This window comes from Mirounga angustirostris, unplaced genomic scaffold (genome assembly GCF_029215605.1).
Source record: "Mirounga angustirostris isolate CCGP_5_RB_7025 unplaced genomic scaffold, mMirAng1.0.hap1 SCAF_4, whole genome shotgun sequence".
NCBI classification, from domain to species: Eukaryota; Metazoa; Chordata; class Mammalia; order Carnivora; family Phocidae; genus Mirounga; species Mirounga angustirostris.
Window position 1 is genome coordinate 105,241,153 of NW_026991712.1, and position 22,795 is coordinate 105,263,947.

The following is a 22,795-nucleotide window of genomic DNA, read 5'->3' on the forward strand; positions in this document are numbered from 1 at the left end:
TTCATATCATCTGTGACATTCAAAAGGGAAAATTTCTAGAGTTAAGTTGAAATGAATTTTCCTCTTACGTTTGTACTTCAATAATTGACTTCGCCATACCCAGTTTTTCTTAGAGGATCTCATATAGTATTTCCATAGATCAATTCCTCTTATTTCTGAGACCTCCCTCCTGCACATGTCTGTCCATTCTGGACTAAATGCTCTCAAGGTCTACTGTGCAGTTGTCATTCTGGGACAAGAAGTTACTGTTTTCCTGATTTCATGTCTTCCCCTGTCTTGGTTTACTGTTTATTTTGCTACAATATATGCTCAGGTAACTTCTCAAGAAAAAGTACATTGTAGGTAAACTTTGGAAAGTTTACATGTGAGACAATATTCCTAGTATAGCTTCCTCTGATTTTCCCCCCTAAATATAAAGGCACTGATTATTGTCTTCCAGAATCCAGTATTGATAAGCCCAATGCCAGTCTAATTCTTACCTGTTTGCATGTGACCAACTCACATTCTTTCTCTGAAAAGTTCCATTTTCTTCCCTTTATTATTAATCTTCTAAAACTTCACAGTAATTTTCTAAGACTAAATCTTTTTTGATTCATTATGGCATGCCCTTTTAGTATGAACACAGGTTTCCCCCATTATATGAGAGTAGAGCATTCTTATGAAAACTTTCAGAAGCTGAAATGGCACAAATTAAAGAAGCAGTAACCATTACTTTATATAGAAAATTTCTTGAGCATTTCCAGACCCAAAAAATAACCTCTTTCAGGCTTTTCTGATAACTTAGGACACATCTAGCTAACAGATGCACAAAATAAATCCAGATAAAGTACTGGTGCTCATAGTCAGAGTTCAAAACTACAGCTGCTCGACGCTGAGATTCTGAGTATGGTTCCAGGAAAGGAGCTTGGTGGCACCACTCTCACTGCTCAGGGTAACACAGACTTTTGAAGGGCAGAGGATACCTGTATTTAGGTTTTGTAACTGGGGAAAGAATCCTGCAGAATTTCTTTGACAATTTACTCTTTTCCTCTCCTTTTGTTGTTGATCCTACATGCATCTAGTATTTCTTCTATATTCATGTCTATCTTTTTGTTTTAATTTTTGGGATAGCTCCTTCCAACCTATTTTTAAAAATGTAATCATATTTTTAACTTCTAGTAGCTCTTTTGTGTTTTCCTTTTACAGTGAACGGTCTACAATATACAAAACTCTCTAAAGATCTTAGTATCTTAGTATCTCTTCTGCTCTGTATTCTCTCTCTTCTTATGGGGTCTGTTTTCTCTGCACTTTTACTTTAGTCATTCTCATTGTAAGCTTTTTTTTTTTTTTTTTTTAAGATTTTATTTATTTATTTCACAGAGAGATAGCGAGAGCAGGAACACAAGCAGGGGGAGTGGCAGAGGGAGAAGCAGGCTTCCCGCCGAGCAGGGAGCCCGATGTGGGGCTCGATCCCAGGACTCTGGGATCATGACCCAAGCGGAAGGCAGACGCTTAACGGCTGAGCCACCCAGGCGCCCCTCATTGTAAGCTTTTTGAAAACACATGCTAATCCTTGGTTATCCATTCATTTTTAAAGATCTGAACAATAAATCTGCTTGGAAACTGTGTATTTAGGTAGGGCTTGCCACTTTTTTCCCTAATGAGTAAGGCAGAAGGCTACCCATGTCAGAATGCAGGAGCCTTTGTTCTGGAGCTCCAATGCCAACATTAGTTGCCCTAATCCTTTTCAAGTATTTAACACAGATTTGTAGATTTTTTTTAAAGCTGCCTCCTGGGGTCCTGGATCTAGGGATGAAGACAGGACTGACTGCTTTTCAGGCATGCTTTCAATGCGCTATATCACTCCCAGAACCCTTACAGTAACTATGTTTGTGAGTCCCTTCTCTTCTTCAAAGCAGCTCCCTCCTTAGCAATTGCCTCTTCTGCTTAGACACACTGATGCATCTTATCTTATCCTACATCTTTTACAATTACCACTTACACAATTACTGTTTTACAATTACCACTCTACTACCTTCTGCCTTCTAGAAATTGTTTAAACTTTCTTCTCTTCTCAGGTTTCATGAAGTGCTAGAGATTACTAAATTTGTAGTTATCACTGAAATAAAAAATATAACGTTATCATCCATCATCTTCCTAACTGAACAGCTTAGTATTTTACCAGTTACAAATTATTCTTATGAGGAACACATATCAAGAAAAAGGAGTCAAAATAAGCTTCAAACTACAGTTAGTAATGTCCTTGATTTGCTTTGGGGAATCTGTTATCTTCCAAATACACAGGAAAAGGAACTAACTAGAAATTTATAAACTCTAAAGATAGGCAGAAAATGGAAGAAACACTGAACAAACAGAACAAAAAAAAATTTAAGCAAAGGAAGAAAAAAGAACATAAGGGGGAAAGTAGGGGGCATAAATGGATGGGAAAGGTATTCCTTTGTATAGACTAAAGGTCAACATTTATAGGTACTCATATTGCCTTTCACAATATGTATAAGTCACTTTTAATTTTTGCTGTTTTAAATCTTAGAAAATGCCTGGGTATCTGTTTGGCCTAGGTTTTGGCATTTATGAAGTCTGAGCTTTTCCTAAAATCTTGCAGCTATGGTGATAAGAATATTACAATTTTTCAAGAAAGTCAAGAAAGTCATGAATTTTTCATCATGTACTGCATTGACTGATACTCTATATCTTTCACTGCATGTGTCTACAGGGTCTTGAGGGCTTGAGTTTTTTGGACTTTTTTTGTTTGCACCTTCAGTGGCTACCGTATCAGGCCCTGCACAAGGCATTTACCCTTCAAAACTCTACCTCCTTCAGGTAGACTGTGATTGAATTTTTATTGCTATCTTCTATAAAGATATCTTTCACAGGAGCTGCTCATTCACCAATACTTAAAATCAGCTTATAAAGATCTTTCTGGCTTAGTATAAGTTGTCCAAAGTCTCAAGCCATAGGGGAGGGGGAAAGATAGGAGAGCTGGTGATCAGGTAAACAGGCCCATGGTCAATTTGTTTAATTTCTCTGACTTCTTTACTTAAATGAAGCAGCTGCTAAATTGGTATAATAATAATGACTTCCCTCACTATTTCTTTCCAGACTGTACAAATCATTTCCTATTTTAAAACTCCCACTCTTTAGATTTAGAGCATTGAAAAAGCAGCTACTCATGGTTCAAATTATAGTTAAATGCACAGCACCCAATATGAATGATCATTCATTCAGAACATGTGATATTAATCTCATGGATTTGCTTTATTTCAGGATCCCTTTCTTTGCTCTTGAGTATGGATTGAGTATGGTATTAGTTTGACTTTGGTATAAGTCTCTGTGTTGCAATCATTGGTCATGTTCACCCAACATGTTTATGTTTCTCCAATTTCAGCATGTGGCAAATTGATGAAAATCACAGGCCCAATTACAGTCAAGACATCTGGAACCCGATTTGGCGCTTGGATGACAGACCCTTTAGCATCTGAAAAAAATAATAGAGTATGTTGCTTCCCCAAACACCTTTGCTTAGAATCATGTCTTATTTGCACTTTATGTCTATTGAATTATTTATTTTCTTTAGGAATATTAGTTTCAACTTTAAAAGTATTACGTTGTTTGCAAGTATTCTCAATTTGATAATATTAACATAGCTACAGCAACCTTATTTTATTAAATATTCCATACTATAACTCACCAGTAAAGCAAGTCCTATTTTTATTAGTTTTAGTCTTGTTTTATGCTAATAAAGAGCTAATTACAAGTATACAAAATTCTCTATATACTCCTTCTAAAACCTGCTCCTTAGTGTGAGGGGAAAAAAAAAAAAAAACCACTAAGTGAAAAACTCAAGAGCAACCAATTCACTAACAAGCTGAAATATCCCTGGAATCTAGAGGTAATTTTAAAGTAAATAGTACTGAAACTTTTGGAGTATATTTTCATAAGTTGGCAATGCCTGTATTATGTAAATCAATATACTGGAAACTTAACATAGAGCTATTTATGATCTATTACAAAACTCAGTTTACATTAAGATTCTCAAGGGTTACATGCAAATGAGACTAGTGGCAAATTAATAAAATGGTTACACTAAAAAGCAGCTGCACCTATAAGCTGATCCAATGAACAAGAGTTACTATAAGTTTCTATGGTATCCATAAAGGAGAAATAAATGAATAAAATTAGACGATAATTTTCAGAGCAAAAGAACACATTTGCTGAAGGTGATATTTGTTTGCAGTTATCACTGATTGCACTGATCTATCAGCTGAACAAAGTGATGTGATTTGCATTGATACATGTTTAGTTCACTCAGTGATATGCACTGAATGGTCAAAGAAATAAATAAATCATAAAAAGAACAGAAAGCACATCAACTTCAAGGCAGTAAATTGAGTTTTTGCTTTCCACATAGAAAATGCCACTATTTTTGCCTGCAATGCTATCACATTGCGGGAGGTCAGCAGTAAAATAATGTGGCTTCCAGATCCTGAGAATGGTGATATTAAAATGTGCTGAGTCTGTCTTTACTTTGGAAATCTCAGAAAAGTACAGAATTTAGTCACTCCTATTTTTTTTTCCCTTTTCCTCAGGTCTGGTACATGGACAGTTATACTAACAATAAAATTGTTCGTGAGTACAAATCAATCGCAGACTTTGTCAGTGGGGCTGAATCAAGGACATACAACCTCCCTTTCAAATGGGCAGGAACCAACCATGTTGTCTACAACGGTTCACTCTATTTTAACAAATATCAGAGTAACATCATCATCAAATACAGCTTTGATATGGGGAGAGTGCTTGCCCAACGAAGCCTCGAGTATGCTGGTTTTCACAACGTTTACCCCTATACATGGGGTGGATTCTCTGACATCGACCTAATGGCTGATGAGATTGGGCTGTGGGCTGTGTATGCAACTAACCAAAATGCTGGCAATATTGTCATCAGCCAACTTAACCAAGATACCCTGGAGGTGATGAAGAGCTGGAGCACTGGCTATCCCAAGAGAAGTGCAGGGGAATCTTTCATGATTTGTGGGACACTGTATGTCACCAATTCCCACTTAACGGGAGCCAAGGTGTATTATTCATATTCCACCAAAACCTCCACATATGAGTACACGGACATTCCCTTTCATAACCAATACTTTCACATATCCATGCTTGACTACAACGCAAGAGATAGAGCTCTTTATGCCTGGAACAATGGTCACCAGGTCCTATTCAATGTCACCCTTTTCCACATTATTAAGACAGAGGATGACACATAAGCAAATGTAATTTGTTTTCATTGATCATAACCGCGTCATTTGTGATAAACTCTATAGAACCCCTTCTGTTTTCCCTTTATTATAACTTTTCATCATTTTTCCAAAGCATTTTTTATTATAAAGTTGGTTTGTCAAAAATCAGCCGAGCCTGTCTAAATTAACCTGTTGGAAACACATCTTAACTCCTAAATTTGCAGGGCCTATCATGTCCTTGTCATGAAAAGCACTAAAAAGAGCTTAAGTGGCTAAAGTTATAGTTTTGCAAAAGATTAATGTTCTGCCTTATATTAGAGTCAGAGACTAATGATGGCTTAAATGCATGAATGTCTTTTTTTTTTAAATTCTGTCATTTTTTTACTGTCTTTTGCTCTACATCAGGAAATATTTTGGTAGGAATTAGAAAAAAAAGCACTTTCCTCCCATTTATTTCTAAAAAAAGATTTAAGGATTTTATTTATATGGAAAAAATATATTACTCATTTTGCTGTTATAGAATTCTCTGATGCGGTGCTGTACAGTCATTTTTAAATCTCTTGCTAACATTTTATTGGCAATATGTATTTCTACCATTGTAACCACCATTGTGCAATTGTATCTCTTCACTTCTGTGAAAGTAAGTGATATTTTTTATAAAATACACTGAATTTAATCTCAGTAATTATTACGGGACAATTTTCAAGTATGGTCAAGAAGGAAATATCTTCTCGGCTTACCCCTTTACTTAAATTCATAAGCTAGAAGGAAAAATCAAACTAAATCCCTTACATAGAATATTTCTTTTACCCCAAGTTTATTGGATCACTGATACTGAATGCTAAAACTGATTCACTACAGATGAGTTACTCTGTTCACGCCACTGAAAGCAACCCGTATTGTTGCTTGCAAAGATGCAACTGAGTCAGAAAATTTTGGATTTGAGTTGACTTAACTCATTTATCATACAACCAACCAAATTTTGTTCTTCATAAATAAATATATTAGTGTTTTAACTTAAATTTTACACACAACTTGCAATAATGTAATTACTTGTGTCAGGACTCTGAAGGTACATGAAGCACATATAGAAACTCTTAAAAAGAAAATTTCTGTGAGGTCATCTAGATTTACATTATGAGCTCTGGAGAGTTACTGGCAATATTAGTGCAAAAGAAAATGATGGGAAGATTTGGAAGTTGTCTGTGCAGTTTAAATGTGCAAAAGCCAATTCAGAAAACAAGATGGGAAGGCAACCCCTTGTTACCGTGATTCATAATGTGCACAGAAATAATGTAACCAAAAAAGAAAGCTTTAAGAATATTTTGTTTTAATAACTCCAAAAACACATAATCAATATTTATCAAACATGTCGTTGAGTTTGGATGTCCTTTCCATATGTTAAGAATACTTACCTAAGGCAGTTGTACAGAAACTAGTGTGGGTTGGTTTTACAGTTTAAAAAGTATATTCTATAACAAATAATGTATAACTTAAATTGTGGTAAATGTTTAGTTTCACACATACATAATAACAACTTCCTTTGTAAAGTAAGGATATAATAATTCAGATAAAGCATTGTGTAAAGAAATGCTAACACTTAAGAGTAATTCATTTCAAATGTCACAAAACATAATTCTCAAATATCTCACTGTCAAAGTCATAGAATTAAATAACTCAATCTTGAGATTGTTAAACAAAGACTTCTTTTCTTTTTTGCCTACAAAAAGTTAGCATGACTTGGTGACCACTCTGGGTCCTTTTGCAATATTGTCTTCTCTTTTAAAATGTTTATATAAGTTCTCCTCTGCTTTTGAGAGTTAGAAAACTTAGGAGATTCACTTGTCATTGTACACACACCACAAAAATAATCAGCCAATACTTTGTATATCAAGAGTTTGTATGAAGAAAGAAAGTTAATTTCAAAAATGAATGAATTTTTAAGTAGATGGCCTCTGATGGATATCTGGGTCTTCATTACTTGTTTTTTAAAAGAATTATGTAATATAGTATCACATACATTCAAAACCTGGATGATCACGGCTTTTTTGTGAGATGTGCAGCTTGTAAAGCACTTTATTGTTTTCTTTGTAAGGTATCATCACCATTTCCAATTTCTTTGTACGTGCTGCTAGGGCAAGCACAGATTTTATTATTGTCATAGAAGTGGGGGTAACATGAGTTTAAAAATGTGATTTGCATTAAACATTTACAGTTTAAAAGCATTTTTCTTAATAAATTATCATCAGTTTTGTGCCTGAAATAATAACTTACTCTAATCACTGGGGTTTTTTTAAATCTCAAATAAATTTTATGAGGGAAATAATTTACTACTTTAAAATCATTTACATAATCTTATCAGTAAAGATATCCAAGCTTGATCCTAAATGAACTGTGCAACTGGTATTTTCTGAATTAACCAGATCATTAACAAACTTCCATGTCATTCAAATAATAACATGATTATGCTCTGATTGTGTTTGTGTGACATTTGTATTTGTGGCACTTGAATCACAATACTTACTATCTACACTTATATCTATTCACAAAATGATAGTGTTTCAGTACATTACTAATATGTAGGATAAAAGAGAAAATAATGATATGCCTAAATGTAACATTACAAGTAATTAGATAAGATTTATCATAAATTCAGAATTTCTGGTTTTTATCACCATACTCATACGTCATTTCATCCTTTGTAATCCGTAGTACTCCTTCTAATGAAATCTTGTCTTCAGAAACAATTTATTCCTAATAAGAAAATGGTCTTTCAAATCACTACCAAACTTACAAGTATAAATTTTTCACACAGAAGAATTATTTTTTAAATGTAACTATACAAAATTGTTCTTATGTTCTCCTAAAAATAAAAGTTATTTTCCTCCGAAGGTAAGTTTTACATATGATAATCCTTTAGCTTTATTCTCCTTAAAGAGTAGATTAAAAAAGAAGAAGAAGAAGAAAAGAAAACCCTACGGGTCTCCTTAGCACTCAGGATTACCAAATCATTTCTCCAAATGCTAAATTTGAATGCAACTGATAGCAAAATTAAAACCATTCCTTCGAATTAGAGCAAATATGAAAAAATAGACATTGCAGAGTTCTAAAAGCTGAAATCTGTCTTCTTTTGAAGACAGAATTTAAAAATGGCACCTTGCTGACTTGACCAGGAAGGTACCATTATATCCTTTATGAACACCTTGAGTTCCTATGGCATTATAAAAGAATGGGCATTCACAGACAAATCTTACGTAGCCTTCTCCATCATCACATGATAAGTGGATCACAAGAAGAACTACTATCAAGTGGTCTACCTAGCACTATAGGCAGGGAGCATTAAATTAAAATTCAGCTGTTACAGGATGACACAAAACCTTCATCTCTGACTGCTCATAGCGAGAAACATTGATTTCTAGAAAGTCTCAGAGGCACTAAATATCACTCAGTTCAGTAGGCTATATCCATACTGAAATCAAGATCATGGAATGGTTTCTGGTTCTAAAATTAAGTAAGCTTAGCATAAATAAATCTCTTAGCTAATAATTTTTCATAATCAGTGAGTCTTCAGAGAAGGTCTGGGGCTTTGTAAAATATATTGTTTTGAATTTAACTTATACTCGAAAAAATACAATGAAAACAGTTTATGGAAGGAAAACCAACCTCAAAATCTTTTAGCTATTTTTCTATGAAATAATGAATTCAACTGATGACAGTCTCTTTAATAGAAAACTGCTCTACCCTTTAACCAATCAGAAAGAAAGTCTCCCAAACTTACTTTATCAAGCTGATTTATCAGATTCACATCTTAAAATTATGTTAATTTATCCCTTTTGGGTGACCTGTTCCATTACACTTAGAGCAATTTTAATCCTGTTTGGATTCTGCTTTGTCTCCAAAATGTCAAACTGGTTGGCAGAAAACTTATCCCCTTTGAAGCTCAGTTCATTGATTGCCAAATAAGTTTTACAAGTATAAGTTATTATTAAATAAATAAGTTTTACAAGTATAAGTTATTATTAAACATGTCCTGAAAATGATATAAGGACCTAGAACTGTACCTTGCCAAGAGTACTTAGTACCTTTCATAACTATAACTATCTTAAAACATTATTCCTATTTAGAGATGTGGAGCAATGTGGTAAATAAGGAGAACTTCTCAGGAATACCTTAGTGCTATGAGAAATTTGCTGATACCAGACACATAAATGCAGTTCAGTACAAAGTTGCATCCTTACCAACGGTATAGTCTGCCTCTAAGAGCTCACACCCATATTCTAAAATAAATAAATAAATAAATAAATAAATAAATAAATAAATAAATAAATAAAACCAAAATATTGCCATAATATATCATTGCCTACCACAATCAGACCTAGAAATATCATATTATCAGCAGACATTTCCAGAAAATAAATACTGTATGACAAAGGCCTTGAAAAGACCTCAAAAGAATGAGCAAAAAGAAGCATCAGCCATTTTAAATTCAAGCATGTTATAGAAATTTATCATACTGAACTTGGTAATACATATCCAGCTAACCTCTTTGTCTATATTGTAATTCTTAACTTCATGAATTCATATATGTTACCAATATGTAGTTTCTGGGCTTTCCAGCTAGGTAATACTGCATTATTTATTCATTTATTTGAAAAATAATCCCTGAGCAAACTATGTATCTAGACAATTTCTAGATGCTAAGGATACAGCTGTCAACAGATAAGATTTTCTTCATGTGCTTACATTTAGAAGCACATTTAGTAAGAACAGGCTGCAACGAAAATATTAATGAAAAAAAAGTTCTAATTGTACTAATTGTTGTGAAGGAAATAAATACCTTAAGTCATAAAAAGTGAGTGGATGTTTGCTAGGGGCAGGATTGGGGTAGAAAGTGATGTATAAGAGAGAACAGTAAAGGGCGATTTCTCTTAGAAGGAGCCTGCCATGGTAAATTCAGTCAAAGAATGGACTGTCACAAGTCCAATCCACATACAAAACTGAACATCTTCCTTTACATTCCTAGAACCCATGGATCAAATATTTCTTAATATGTCTCTATTGCAGAAGTTATTTTTTTAACTTGGAGTTTGAGGATATACTTCTGGGCATGGCTGAACCCTGAAAATATGTGCTATATTTAGTGTATATATGTGGTTGTACATTCTTTCATGTAGAAGATTCACAGCTTTCATCACATTCCCAAAGAACCATGACCAAAAGATCACCACTATGTCAATGCAATCTAATTTAATCACAAATTTACTGAACATCTTTATGATAAGCACTGAATGTCTGTTATCTGTCTTGCAATCCAAGAATTTCAGCTTGCTTCAGAGAGGAAAAAAATCAACACCCTAATATTATTGGTAATTTTTTTCCTCAGAAGAACTCAAGATTAAGTTGTTCCCTATAAAAACTTTAAAGGGATTTAATATTTTGTCCAAATCTAATTATTTTTCTGTGATCCAGTCTTCAGGGCACCTTCTTGCCAGATTCAGTGACCCAGGGTCTCTATTAAAAGGCTCCTATAACTATTTGAATCTCGAGAACACTTTCTTACAATTCTAGCACAGCCTTTTGGCAGCCCCATTAGAATCTGACTGAAATTGACTAGATGTGGTGTGTGCTTCATCAAATTCAACTGCAAACTCCTCTTCTGAAATTAGCAACTGTGGCAACACAGAAACAGCAAAAAAGGAAAGGTTATAACACTTGCCTTGGTTTTGATATGTATGCAATCTACAGCTACAGAAAATAAAAAGATTTTTATTAAAAAAAAAAAACCTCCAGTCAGTAAAGCATTGAAGCTGCTTCTGTCAATGATGTTTTCTTTCCCCCTCCCAACCAAAGAACTCGAGAAGACATCCATTAGCTTCTACTTCAATGTGAACCAAAAATAATAAAAGGAAGTATTTTTATTCTCTCTCCTCCAGTGTCTTTATTAAACTCTGTTAGAAACTACTCTTGTAATATGCAGTATGCATTGAAAAAGAAACAGAACATGTCTTTATATAAGTAATGAATTTCTATATAAGTGATATTCCTGCCCTTCAGGTAAAGTTTGGCCCAGCAAAGTGGCTAATATGCATAATTAATTTGTGATTAGCTTTTCTTGCCATTCTTCCTTAGAGTATGTGCACTGAACAAATATAACCAAAAGAACTCTTTCCATTGTACATGGCTTTCTATTTTTCAAGGCTATTTCATTTCTATTCTTTCATGTAAGGCTTTAGAACAGCCCTATGGAATAGGGAGGGCAAACGTTTTTATCCCTAAAAAGAAAGCAGAATATTTATGTTTTAGATGTTCCACGGCACTTAACACTTAATATGTTCCAAACCAAAGTACTTATTGTTCCCTCACCTGCCCTCTGCCCCCACCGCTCTTCCTTCTTACTTCACTTAACAAAAATATCATCCCATCCTCAGCCTTGCTTCCTACCACGCCTTTGGCTCTTTAAATGCACCTTCCCTCACATTATGGGATTTCTATGACAAATAAAATATGACAAAATTTAAACATGTCTAAAATCTGAATCAATGCCTATTTCAGATGTTTGTTCTCAACAATTACCTTCCAATTTGTTCAGTTCACTCAGTGTTTCCTAGCTCTCTTCAATCAACCCTCTCATCTCCATTTCTATACTCAGAATTGGGTGCCCTATTTGGAAACGTTTCTTTTAAATATTGACCTGCTTCCTCTCCTATATAATCAGTTTTACCTTTTGCTTTGGCCAAGGGCTACCTCCATCAGCTATGGCTTTATGAAATGCTCCCTGACCAAGCAAGCCCTTCATTTTGCAAGTCGGATTAAAGGGTAAAGTTTATACCTTCCTTCATAATCCACAGTCAAGACTGACTTCTTACTCCCTTTCATTAAATTCCTGTTCATCATTTAGAATTCACTTAAAATATTACCTTATTTCTGAAGTCTATAAAAAAGTCATTCTTTTGTGCTCCCAAAGTATTAATCTTGTATTACTGAAATTATCACATCACATTATTTGTTTCCTCCAAGTTAGTATGGACTTCTCAAGAGTAGGGGCAATTAATTATTTTCCTTATATATCCTGGCAGTTTCTAACACAGAATAATCCCACAGTAAATGTTAATAACCAAAGAAGTATAAGATGGAGTATCTTCTCATATCTAAAAACACTAAAAACTTTGTTCCATTCTGAGAACATCATGAGAAATTGACTTTTCCAAATTTGTTTTATTGGAAACAAATCCCCATCTCTTACTAAAGTAAGATTTTAAATACAGGAAGTGTAAAGAAGATAAAAATGGCTTAATTTACTCTCTTGGGTGAATTTTCTCTCCATGGTATAGAATTTTATTACAGGACAAAATACCTTAAAAGGGCTACCCTCATTATTTGCCTTATTCCTCCCCTTCACACTCATTTTTAAAAGGAAAAAACATTTAAGTTTTCACCCACTCAACTTCTTTATTTCTAATTTTGCCTTTATTTTTCCTATAAGTAAAGACTTTGTCTTTGGCACAACAGGGTTTTCTCAAAAGGGCATGTGCTACCAGGCCAGGGAAAAGTAAAGGAGCCATTCCTCCCCTCTTCACGTGTTACCCCCTCCTTCCTTATCCTGTATTTTCAAAGGACGCACCAATAAGAAATGTGATGGTCATTAATTTGCCTGTGAGTCTAAGTAAATGCAACTTGTAATGCCTTCTAAGTAGCATTAGTGAAGATGGGTTATTCATCTACTGCAAGCAACTCTTGCAGAGGCAGAATATTAGTTCTGAAGTTAGGTTTAAGTATATGCCTTTGAGAAAATTTCTTGGTTTCTGTAAATGAAAGCAGGAGGCTTTATCAGCAGTTTTCAAAAACTGCCCTTTAGAGCTTGAGGTTTTTATAGGGATCCTTCCGAATCTACCACGAAAAAACAGACAAATTTAATTGAGGTGGGAAAACGAACCACAACCCTCACTCACCACTTCCAATAAAGAACCTCACTTTTATCTACCTTTTAAAATGTTCCTATGTTTAGGTTTTATTGTTGGAAAACATTTTTTGTTGTTTAAAAAAAAGAAGTTGAAAGCCACTTAACTACATGGTCCCCAAGCTCTTTCTCCTATCCGTTATTCTAAATGATCAATAAAGCTATGCATGAACTGGGACTCAGATCCTTGTATAGCTCAGATTGAAAGGTAAAATACAAGAAGGAAAGGAAAGACAAAAAATGAAAGTTTACTAATTCAGTTTCCAAAAGTTTTCAAGCAGTTTCTAGAGAATTACCTATATTATATAAAAGCTAAGACAAACATTTCATATTGTTTATATAGCCAATTAAGACTAAAACTTGCTACCTATCTCGGGATATCCCCCCACTTACACAACTGTTTGAAATCCATGGTTTTTTCCTCTTCACACTTCTTTTAAGAACTCACCCTCTCACATGGTTTCAGCTTACTGAATGACTTCTAAATCATTTCATATCTCCAAGTTGAGAATTTCTAGCTATCTAAGTGTGATACGCTAATGGAGTATCACAAATACTCCATTAACTTAAAGATAGCATAACCATAAGTGAGTTAATCTTTCCTACCTTAGTTTCCCTAGAGGATAACTCTACTTAAGTCTACTCTCCTTAACACAACAATACAACCACCCATAATTTAGCTCAACAAATAAATACTTAGGTTTCACTCCTCATCATTCCTCTCCTGCTATTCCTTTTACCTATAGCAATATACATAGTGTCTTTCTTATGTGATTAATTCCCACCTGTGTTTCAAAGATGAGCTTAAGAACTTGCTTCTTGTAGAAAGTTTTCCTAATTGTTCCCTCAGCTATGCTCCCTGATCTCTTTTTGTACTGTCATATTATCTTATACTTGCCTCAATTATAGTACTTTTCCTACAAATAAGTGTTCATTTCCTTTTCTGCCTTCCACCCTGGACTATGAGCTCTTGAGGTCATAAATGTCATCTATATTAGCATAGTATTCTCTGGTAAACTCTAGGTTCTCTATGTTGCTGGCTTGACCAGTCAAACCATTACATTTCATCAATAGCACTGTTTTAGACATCATTAATTCTTCCATTACCTTCATTCCCTATATTCAAACCCTTACTAAAATATAAAAATCTGTTGTTTCTTCTTTCAAGAGATTTTTTCCTCCACCTTCCTGACTCACCCCCGTGCCACAAGTGATACAAGGTCTCCCCATCTTCTACCTACAAAAGGTACTACAAAATTCTGCTGTCAGGTATCTCTGTCTCCGACCGTCCTCACAAAATCTAATCTGCATTCTTCTGTCAGGTTCATCTTGATGAAACATTATGACATTCCCTGTTCTTTAGCAAACCGTAGTTTTCTGCTTCCCATTACATCAATTTCAGGCTGTTCTGACTGAATACACCTGACGTTTATAACTTTATTTTCTATTAATACCCAACATACTTCCTCTAATCCAGTCATAAAGCCCTCCTCCTTATCCACATACATAATACTACTTTTCTTTCCTCCAAGTTTATATCCACATTTTGAATGTCCTCTTTCCTCTTTTACCTACAGAATCTTTGCTTATGTTTCTAGGCCAAATGTAGAGCCCATTCAGTCCAAATAATTCCATAAAGAGAACTGTCAATATTAAAAAGTAAGGGAGAAGACAGGCTTCAAGCTATACTACAAAGCTGTAGTAATCAAAACAGTATGGCATGGACACAAAAACAGACACATGGATGAGTAAAACTGGTTAGAGAGCCCAGAAATAAATGTACACTTATATGGTCAATTAATCTACAACAAAGGAGGCAAGAATATACAATGAAAAAAAAGTCTCTTCAATAAATGGTGCTGGGAAGGGGCCCCTGGGTGGCTCAGTCATTACGCGCCTGCCTTTGGCTCAGGTCATGATCCCAGGGTCCTGGGATCGAGCCCCACATCGGGCTCCCTGCTCAGGAGGGGGCCTGCTTCTCCCTCTCCTGCTCCCCCTGTTTGTGTTCCTTCTCTCACTGTGTCTCTGTCAAATAGATAAAATCTTTAAAAAAAATAAATGGTGCTGAGAAAACTATACAGTCACATGCAAGAGAATGAAACTGGACCACTTTCTTATTCCATATTCAAAAATAAACTCAAGGGGCGCCTGGGTGGCTCAGTAGGTTAAGCGTCCAACTCTTGATTTTGGCTCAGGACATGATCTCAGGATCATGAGACTGGGCCCCGTGTAGGGCTCCATGCTCAGTGCGGAGTCTGCTTGAGATTCACTCTCCCCAACTCCCTCTCCCTCTGCCCCTCTGGGTACACTAGCTCTCTCTCTAAAAAATAAATAAATAAATCTTTAAAAAAATAATAAATTAACTCAAAATAGGTTAAAGACCTAAATGTGAGACCCGAAACCATAAAACTCCTAGAAGAAAACATAGGCAATAATTTCTTTGAAATCGGCCATGGAAATATTTTTCTAGATATGTCTCCTAAGGCAAGGGAAACAAAAGTAAAAATAAACTGTTGGGACTATAGCAAAATTAAAAGCTTCTGTACAGCAAAATGAACAGTCAACAAAATGAAAAGGCAACCTACTGAATGAGAGAAGATACTTGCAAATGATATATCTGATAAGGGGTTAATATCCAAAATATATAAAGAACTTATTACAATTCAACACCAAAAAAAATCCAAATAATCTGTTGAAAAAAGGGACAGAGGACCTGAAAAGGCATTTCCCCAAAGAAGACATACACAGACGGTGAAAGGTGAAAGGTGAAAAAATGCTCAACATCACTAATCATCAGCAAAGGGCAAATCAAAACCATGATGAGATATCACCTTACACCTGTCAGAATGGCAAGAATCAAAAAGATAAGAAATAACAAGTGTTCAAGTGTTCATGAGGATGTGGAGAAAAGGGAACCCTCGTGCATTGTTGGTGGAATATAAATTATTGCAGCCACTGTAAAAAAAACAGTACAGAGGCTCCTCAAACATTAAAAATATAAATACCATATGATCCAATAATTCCACTACTGGGCATATACCCAAAGAAAATGAAAACACTGGGGCACTTGGGTGGCTCAGTCAGTTAAACATCTGTCTTCGGGTCAGGTCATGATCCCAGGGTCCTGGGATTGGCCCCGCATTAGGCTCCTTGCTCGGCAGGAAGCCTGCTTCTCCCTCTCCCTCCGCTGCTCCCCCTGCTTGTGCGTTCTCTCTCTGTGTCAAATAAATAAATAAAATCTTTTACAAAAAGAAAATGAAAACACTAATTCAAAAAAATATATGCACCCCTATATATATTGCAGCATTACTTACAATAGCCAATATAGTTACAATATATTCACCCCTATATATATTGGAAGCAACCCAAGTGTCCATCGATAAACAAATAAAGAGGATGTGGAGTGTGTGTGTGTGTGTGTGTGCATACATACAAATACAATGAAACACTACTCAGCCATAAAAAAGAATGAGACATTGCCATTTGCAACAACATGGATGGACCTAGAGGGTATAATGCTAAGGGAAATGAATCAGACAGAGAAAGACAAATACCACATGATTTCACTTATATGTGAAACCTAAAAAATGAAACAAAGAAACAAAAAGCAGAATCAGACCCATAAGTACAGAAAACTAGTAGCTGCCAGAAGCAGGGGAGGGGAACGGGCAAAACGTGTGAAGGGGAGTAGGAGATACAGACTTTCTCTTATGGAATAAGACGCTGTGATTAAAGGTACAACATAGAGAATATAGTCAGTGGTATTACAATAGTGTTGTATGGTGACAGATGGTAACTACACTTGTGATGAGCACAGCATAACATATATAGACTGGTCAAATCACTATGTCGTACACCTGAAACTAATGTAATATTGTATGTTAACTACAACTAAAAAAGTAATAGAGAATAGGAGTCAGAGAAATTTGCAAGGAAACATGTGATTTTTCTCTGCAGAAGTATATAGTGGTATTGGCGAAATGATTTTCAGGGAAGTACCAGCTCACATGTTTATAAAACAAACAGACTTAAAATCTTGCCCCTGACTCTACAGTCCAATAAATCACTTTCCCAAATATGTGTAAGCTGTTCTGTTAGACCAACCTCTGTAGAAGCTGACTAATGATGCTATAAAGTCTCCTCAAATAAACCCTATATCTGAACCAACATTTCACTGCATGAACTCCTACTGGGTATGTTACTCTGGAGGAATGATATAACTTCTAATGGTCCTGAGAAACAGCCGGAAAAGAAATTGACATATTTATTATAGCATAAACAGGTGTGGACCACACTGAAATTCCTACTTAAGGACCTTAACCTCCCTAGGCTGTCCTTTAGACTGATTTCAAAGCATCCAGTGAGAGCTTCCTGGAACCCTATATTTCAGCTCCCCCAAAACAGAGGAGGCCAGTTCAAATCAGAATGTGTAATAAGGAAAGGAAGGGGGGAAAAAAACAGGCAATAGGAGAAATTTAGGTTATACACAAGTTGATTCTCAGCTGAGACAATGCATTCCTTCTGTTCAGTAGTATTTACAGTGTATCTATTAAATAAACTATGGATGCAGAAATTACTTAAAGGCAGACTTAGGCCCTATTATGAACTTTGCAGTACATAGTACTTGACTAGGTATGCTTTGAATTTCATAAGAACAGGAAGTAGACATTCAGCACATTGTTAAATGCTTCTTCTGACTCAGCTGCAAGATTCCATTTCATGTCCTTGAATCTGCTTATTTTATCTAATTTTCATACAGTGCCCAACAGCAAGTAAACTCCATCATGGCTGGGATCACAGTTGTCTTACTCCTCTTTTTATCTGCAGTGCCTAAATTAGTGCCTGGAATAAAGTAGTTTCCCAATAAGTAACTGTTAAGTGACTGAATGAAGCAATCAATTGTTAAAAACTCAACATTTAGGGGTGCCTGGGTGGCTCAGTCATTTAGGCGTTGGACTCTTGGTTTTGGCTTGGGCATGATCTTGGGCTTGTACTCAGTGTGGAGTCTGCTTGTCCCTCTCCCTCTGCTCCTCCCTGATGCCCCCCTGCCCTATGTCATGTGCACACACTTTCTCTCTCTCTCTCTAAAATAAGTAAATAAAATCTTTAATAAATAAATTAAAAAAATCAACATTTATCTCGCTCAAAACTCCAGGTTGTATATCTCAACATCTGATGTTAGTTGCTTATTTCCTCAATAACTTTTGAATTGCTTTCAATTTTTTTATATTTATATTCATAATAGGATTAAATATGTTTGTTTAAACACAGTGATTACTTAGGTTAAGAGAAATTTCAAGTCTTATGTCTGCAATAACACAAAGCCAAATACCTCATGTTTTTACGAGTAAGAGGTAACAGTGGCACACTATGCTTATTAGACTTCCTATAACAATTCCCACAACAACTCCTACTACTAATAACAATGCTAGACTGACAATAGTAGGGAAGATTGTGTTTGTTCCCACTTTTGGGATCAGCCTTTTTGTTTTGTTTTAAATAACAAGCATTTTGAATTATGGGTTAAATTTCTACCTCTTCCTTTAATATCTGCAAAGCCATAACCAAATAATGAACTATTGAGAGAGAAATTTGCTTCCTAATAAGAACAGAGATGTCATCATTTTTTTTTCTTGTCAGAATTTTAGTGTTCCATTTTTATAGCTAGGCTGTTTAGCCCTTCTGTTCTTATAGCTAGCAGGCAATTGGAAATTCCTTATTTTTCCCTAAGAGAGATAGAGATTCACAATATAAAGTCAGCATTTCCCTAAAAATCAGCAACATCTGTTGCAGTCATAAGTAACTTGCCTTTAGAGTCTCCCCGGAACATCCTGCAGAGCTTTGCCTACACCCACTGCTTTAACCAAAAAAAAAGGAAGATAAATGCCTTGTGAGAGTGATGTGATGGTCTGAAGGAACAGAATACAGTCAGGTATCCTAAGAGGAAGGTATATAGCAATACAAGCCTTTCTCAAGAAACAAGAAAGGTCTCAAGTACACAACCTAATCCTACACCTAAAGGAGTTGGAGAAAGAACAGCAAATAAAGCCTAAACCCAGCAGGAGAAGAGAAATAATAAAGATCAGAGCAGAAATCAATGAGATAGAAACTAAAAGAACAGTAGAACAGATCAACGAAACTAGGAGCTGGTTCTGGGAAAGAATTAACAAGATTGATAAACCCCTGGCCAGACTTATCAAAAAGAAAAGAGAAATGACCCAAATCAACAAAATCATGAATGAAAGAGGAGAGATCACAACCAACACCAAAGAAATACAAACAATTATAAGAACATATTATGAGCAACTATATGCCAAAAATTAAGCAATCTGGAAGAAATGGATGAATTCCTAGAGATGTATCAACTACCAAAACTGAACCAGGAAGAAATAGAAAACCTGAACAGACCTATACCACTAAACAAATTGAAGCAGTCATCAAAAATCTCCCAACAAGAGCCCAGGGCCAGATGGCTTCCCAGGGGAATTCTACCAAACATTTCAAGAAGAATTAATACCTATTCTTCTGAAACTGTTCCAAAAAATAGAAATGGAAGGAAAACTTCCAAACTCATTTTATGAGGCCAGCATTACCTTGATCCCAAAACCAAAGACCCCATCAAAAAGGAGAATTACAGACCAATATCCCTGATGAACATGGATGCAAAAATTCTCACCAAAATACTAGCCAGTAGGATCCAACAGTACATTAAAAGAATTATTCACCACGACCAAGTGGGATTTATCCCTGGATTGCAAGGTTGGTTCAACATCCGCAAATCAATCAATGTGATACAATACATTAACAAAAGAAAGAACAAGGATCACATGATCCTCTCAATAGATGCAGAAAAAGCATTTGACAAAGTACAGCATCCTTTCTTGATCAAACCTCTTCAGAGTATAGGGATAGAGGGTACATACCTCAATATCATAAAAGCCATCTATGAAAAACCTACAGGGAATACATTCTCAATGGGGAAAAACTGAGAGCTTTCCCCCTAAGGTCAGGAATGTGGCAGGGATGTCCACTATCACCACTGCTATTCAACATAGTATTGGAAGTCCTAGCCACAGCAATCAGACAACAAAAAGAAATAAAAGGCATCCGAATCGGCAAAGAAGAAGTCAAACTCTCACTCTTTGCAGATGATATGATACTTTATGTGGAAAACCCAAAAGACTCCACCCCAAAACTGCTAGAACTCATACAGGAATTCAGTAAAGTGGCAGGATATAAAATCAATGCACAGAAGTCAGTGGCATTCCTATACACCAACAACAAGACAGAAGAAAGAGAAATTAAGGAGTCGATCCCATTTACAATTGCACCCAAAACCATAAGATACCTAGGAATAAATCTAACCAAAGAGGCAAAGGATCTGTACTCAGAAAACTATAAAATACTCATGAAAGAAATTGAGGAAGACACAAAGAAATGGAAAAACGTTCCATGCTCATGGATTGGAAGAACAAATATTGTGAAGATGTCAATGCTACCTAGAGCAATCTACACATTCAGTGCAATCCCCATCAAAATACCATCCACTTTTTTCAAAGAAATGGAACAAATAATCCTAAAATTCGTATGGAACCAGAAAAGACCCCGCATAGGCAGAGGAATGTTGAAAAAGAAAAGCAAAGCTGGCGGCATCACACTTCCGGACTTCCAGCTCTATTACAAAGCTGTCATCATCAGGACAGTATGGTACTGTAACAAAAACAGGCACATAGATCAATGGAACAGAATAGAGAGCCCAGAAATGGACCCTCAACTCTATGGTCAACTCATCTTTGACAAAGCAGGAAAGAATGTCCAATGGAACAAAGACAGTCTCTTCAACAAATGGTGTTGGGAAAATTGGATAGCCACATGCAGAAGAATGAAACTGGACCATTTCCTTACACCACACACAAAAATAGACTCCAAATGGTTGAAAGACCTCAATGTGAGACAGCAGTCCATCAAAATCCTAAAGGAGAACACAGGCAGCAACCTCTTCGACCTCAGCCGCAGCAACTTCTTCCTAGAAACATCGCCAAAGGCAAGGGAAGCAAGGGCAAAAATGAACTATTGGGACTTCATCGAGATAAAAAGCTTTTGCAAAGCAAAAGAAACAGTCAACAAAACCAAAAGACAACTGACAGAATGGGAGAAGATATTTGCAAATGACATATCAGATAAAGGGCTAGTATCCCAAAATCTATAAAGAATTTATCAAACTCAACACCCAAAGAACAAAGAATCCAATCAAGAAATGGGCAGAAGACATGAACAGACATTTTTCCAAAGAAGACATCCAAATGGCCAAAGGACACATGAAAAAGTGTTCAACATCGCTCGGCATCAGGGAAATACAAATCAAAACCTCAATGAGATACCACCTCACACCAGTCAGAATGGCTAAAATTAACAAGTCAGGAAATGACAGATGTTGGCGGGGATGCAGAGAAAGGGGAACCCTCCTACACTGTTGGTGGGAATGCAAGCTGGTGCAGCCACTCTGGAAAACAGTATGGAGGTTCCTCAAAAAGTTGAAAATAGAGCTACCGTATGATCCAGCAATTGCACTACTGGGTATTTACCCCAAAGATACAAAGGTAGGGATCCAAAAGGGTATGTGCACCCTTATATTATATTATATATTATATATATAGATATTATAGCAGCAATATCCACAATAGTCAAACTGTGGAAAGAGCCAAGATATCCATCGACAGATGACTGGATAAAGAAGATGTGGTATATATATACAATGGAATATTATGCAGCCATCAAAAGGACTGAGTTTTTTTTTTTTTTTAAAGATTTTATTTTATTATTTATTTGACAGACAGAGACACAGCGAGAGAAGGAACACAAGCAGAGGGAGTGGCAGAGGGAGAAGCAGGCTTCCCGTGGAGCAGGGAGCCCGATGCGGGGCTCGATCCCAGGACCCTGGGATCATGACCTGAGCCGAAGGCAGCCGCTTAACTGACTGAGCCACCCAGGTGCCCCGAAAAGGAATGAAATCTTGCCATTTGCAACGATGTGGATGGAACTGGAGAGTATTATGTTGAGCAAAATAAGTCAAACAGAGAAAGACATGTATCATATGACCTCACTGATATGAGGAATTCTTAATCGCAGGAAACAAACTGAGGGTTGCTGGAGTGGGGGTGGGGTGGGAGGGATGGGGTGACTGGGTGATAGACACTGGGGAGGGTATGTGCTCTGGTAAGTGCTGTGATTTGTGCAAGACTATTGAATCTCAGATCGGTACCTCTGAAACAACGCAATATATGTTAAGAAAAAAAAAAGAAGAAGAAGAAGAAGGTAGCAGGAGGGGAAGAATGAAGAGGGGGACATTGGAGGGATAGACGAACCATGAGAGATGATGGACTCTGAAAAACAAACTGAGGGTTCTAGAGGGGAGGGGGTTGGGAGGATGGGTTTGCCTGGTGATAGGTATTGAGGAGGGCACGTTCTGCATGGAGCACTGGGTGTTATGCACAAACAACGAATCATGAAACAGTACATCTAAAACTAATGATGCAATGTATGGGGATTAACATAACAATAAAAAATTTTAAAAAAAAAGAATACAGTCAGATAAAGAAGG

The 22,795-nt window shown here is 36.1% G+C and overlaps 1 protein-coding gene across 3 annotated transcripts in view; it reads left to right on the forward strand.

Moving 5' to 3' along the window:
- Positions 1 to 7,667, forward strand: part of OLFM3 (olfactomedin 3) — a 44,298-nt gene extending 36,631 nt beyond the window's left edge. For all 3 annotated transcript variants that reach the window (XM_045895384.2, XM_045895385.2, XM_045895386.2), the window contains 2 exons: positions 3,386 to 3,492; positions 4,587 to 7,667. In XM_045895384.2, coding sequence (XP_045751340.1) covers positions 3,386 to 3,492; positions 4,587 to 5,264 — 785 coding nt within the window. In that variant the 3' untranslated portion in view covers positions 5,265 to 7,667. The remainder of the gene's footprint in view (positions 1 to 3,385; positions 3,493 to 4,586) is intronic.
- The last annotated feature ends 15,128 nt before the right edge of the window (positions 7,668 to 22,795 follow it).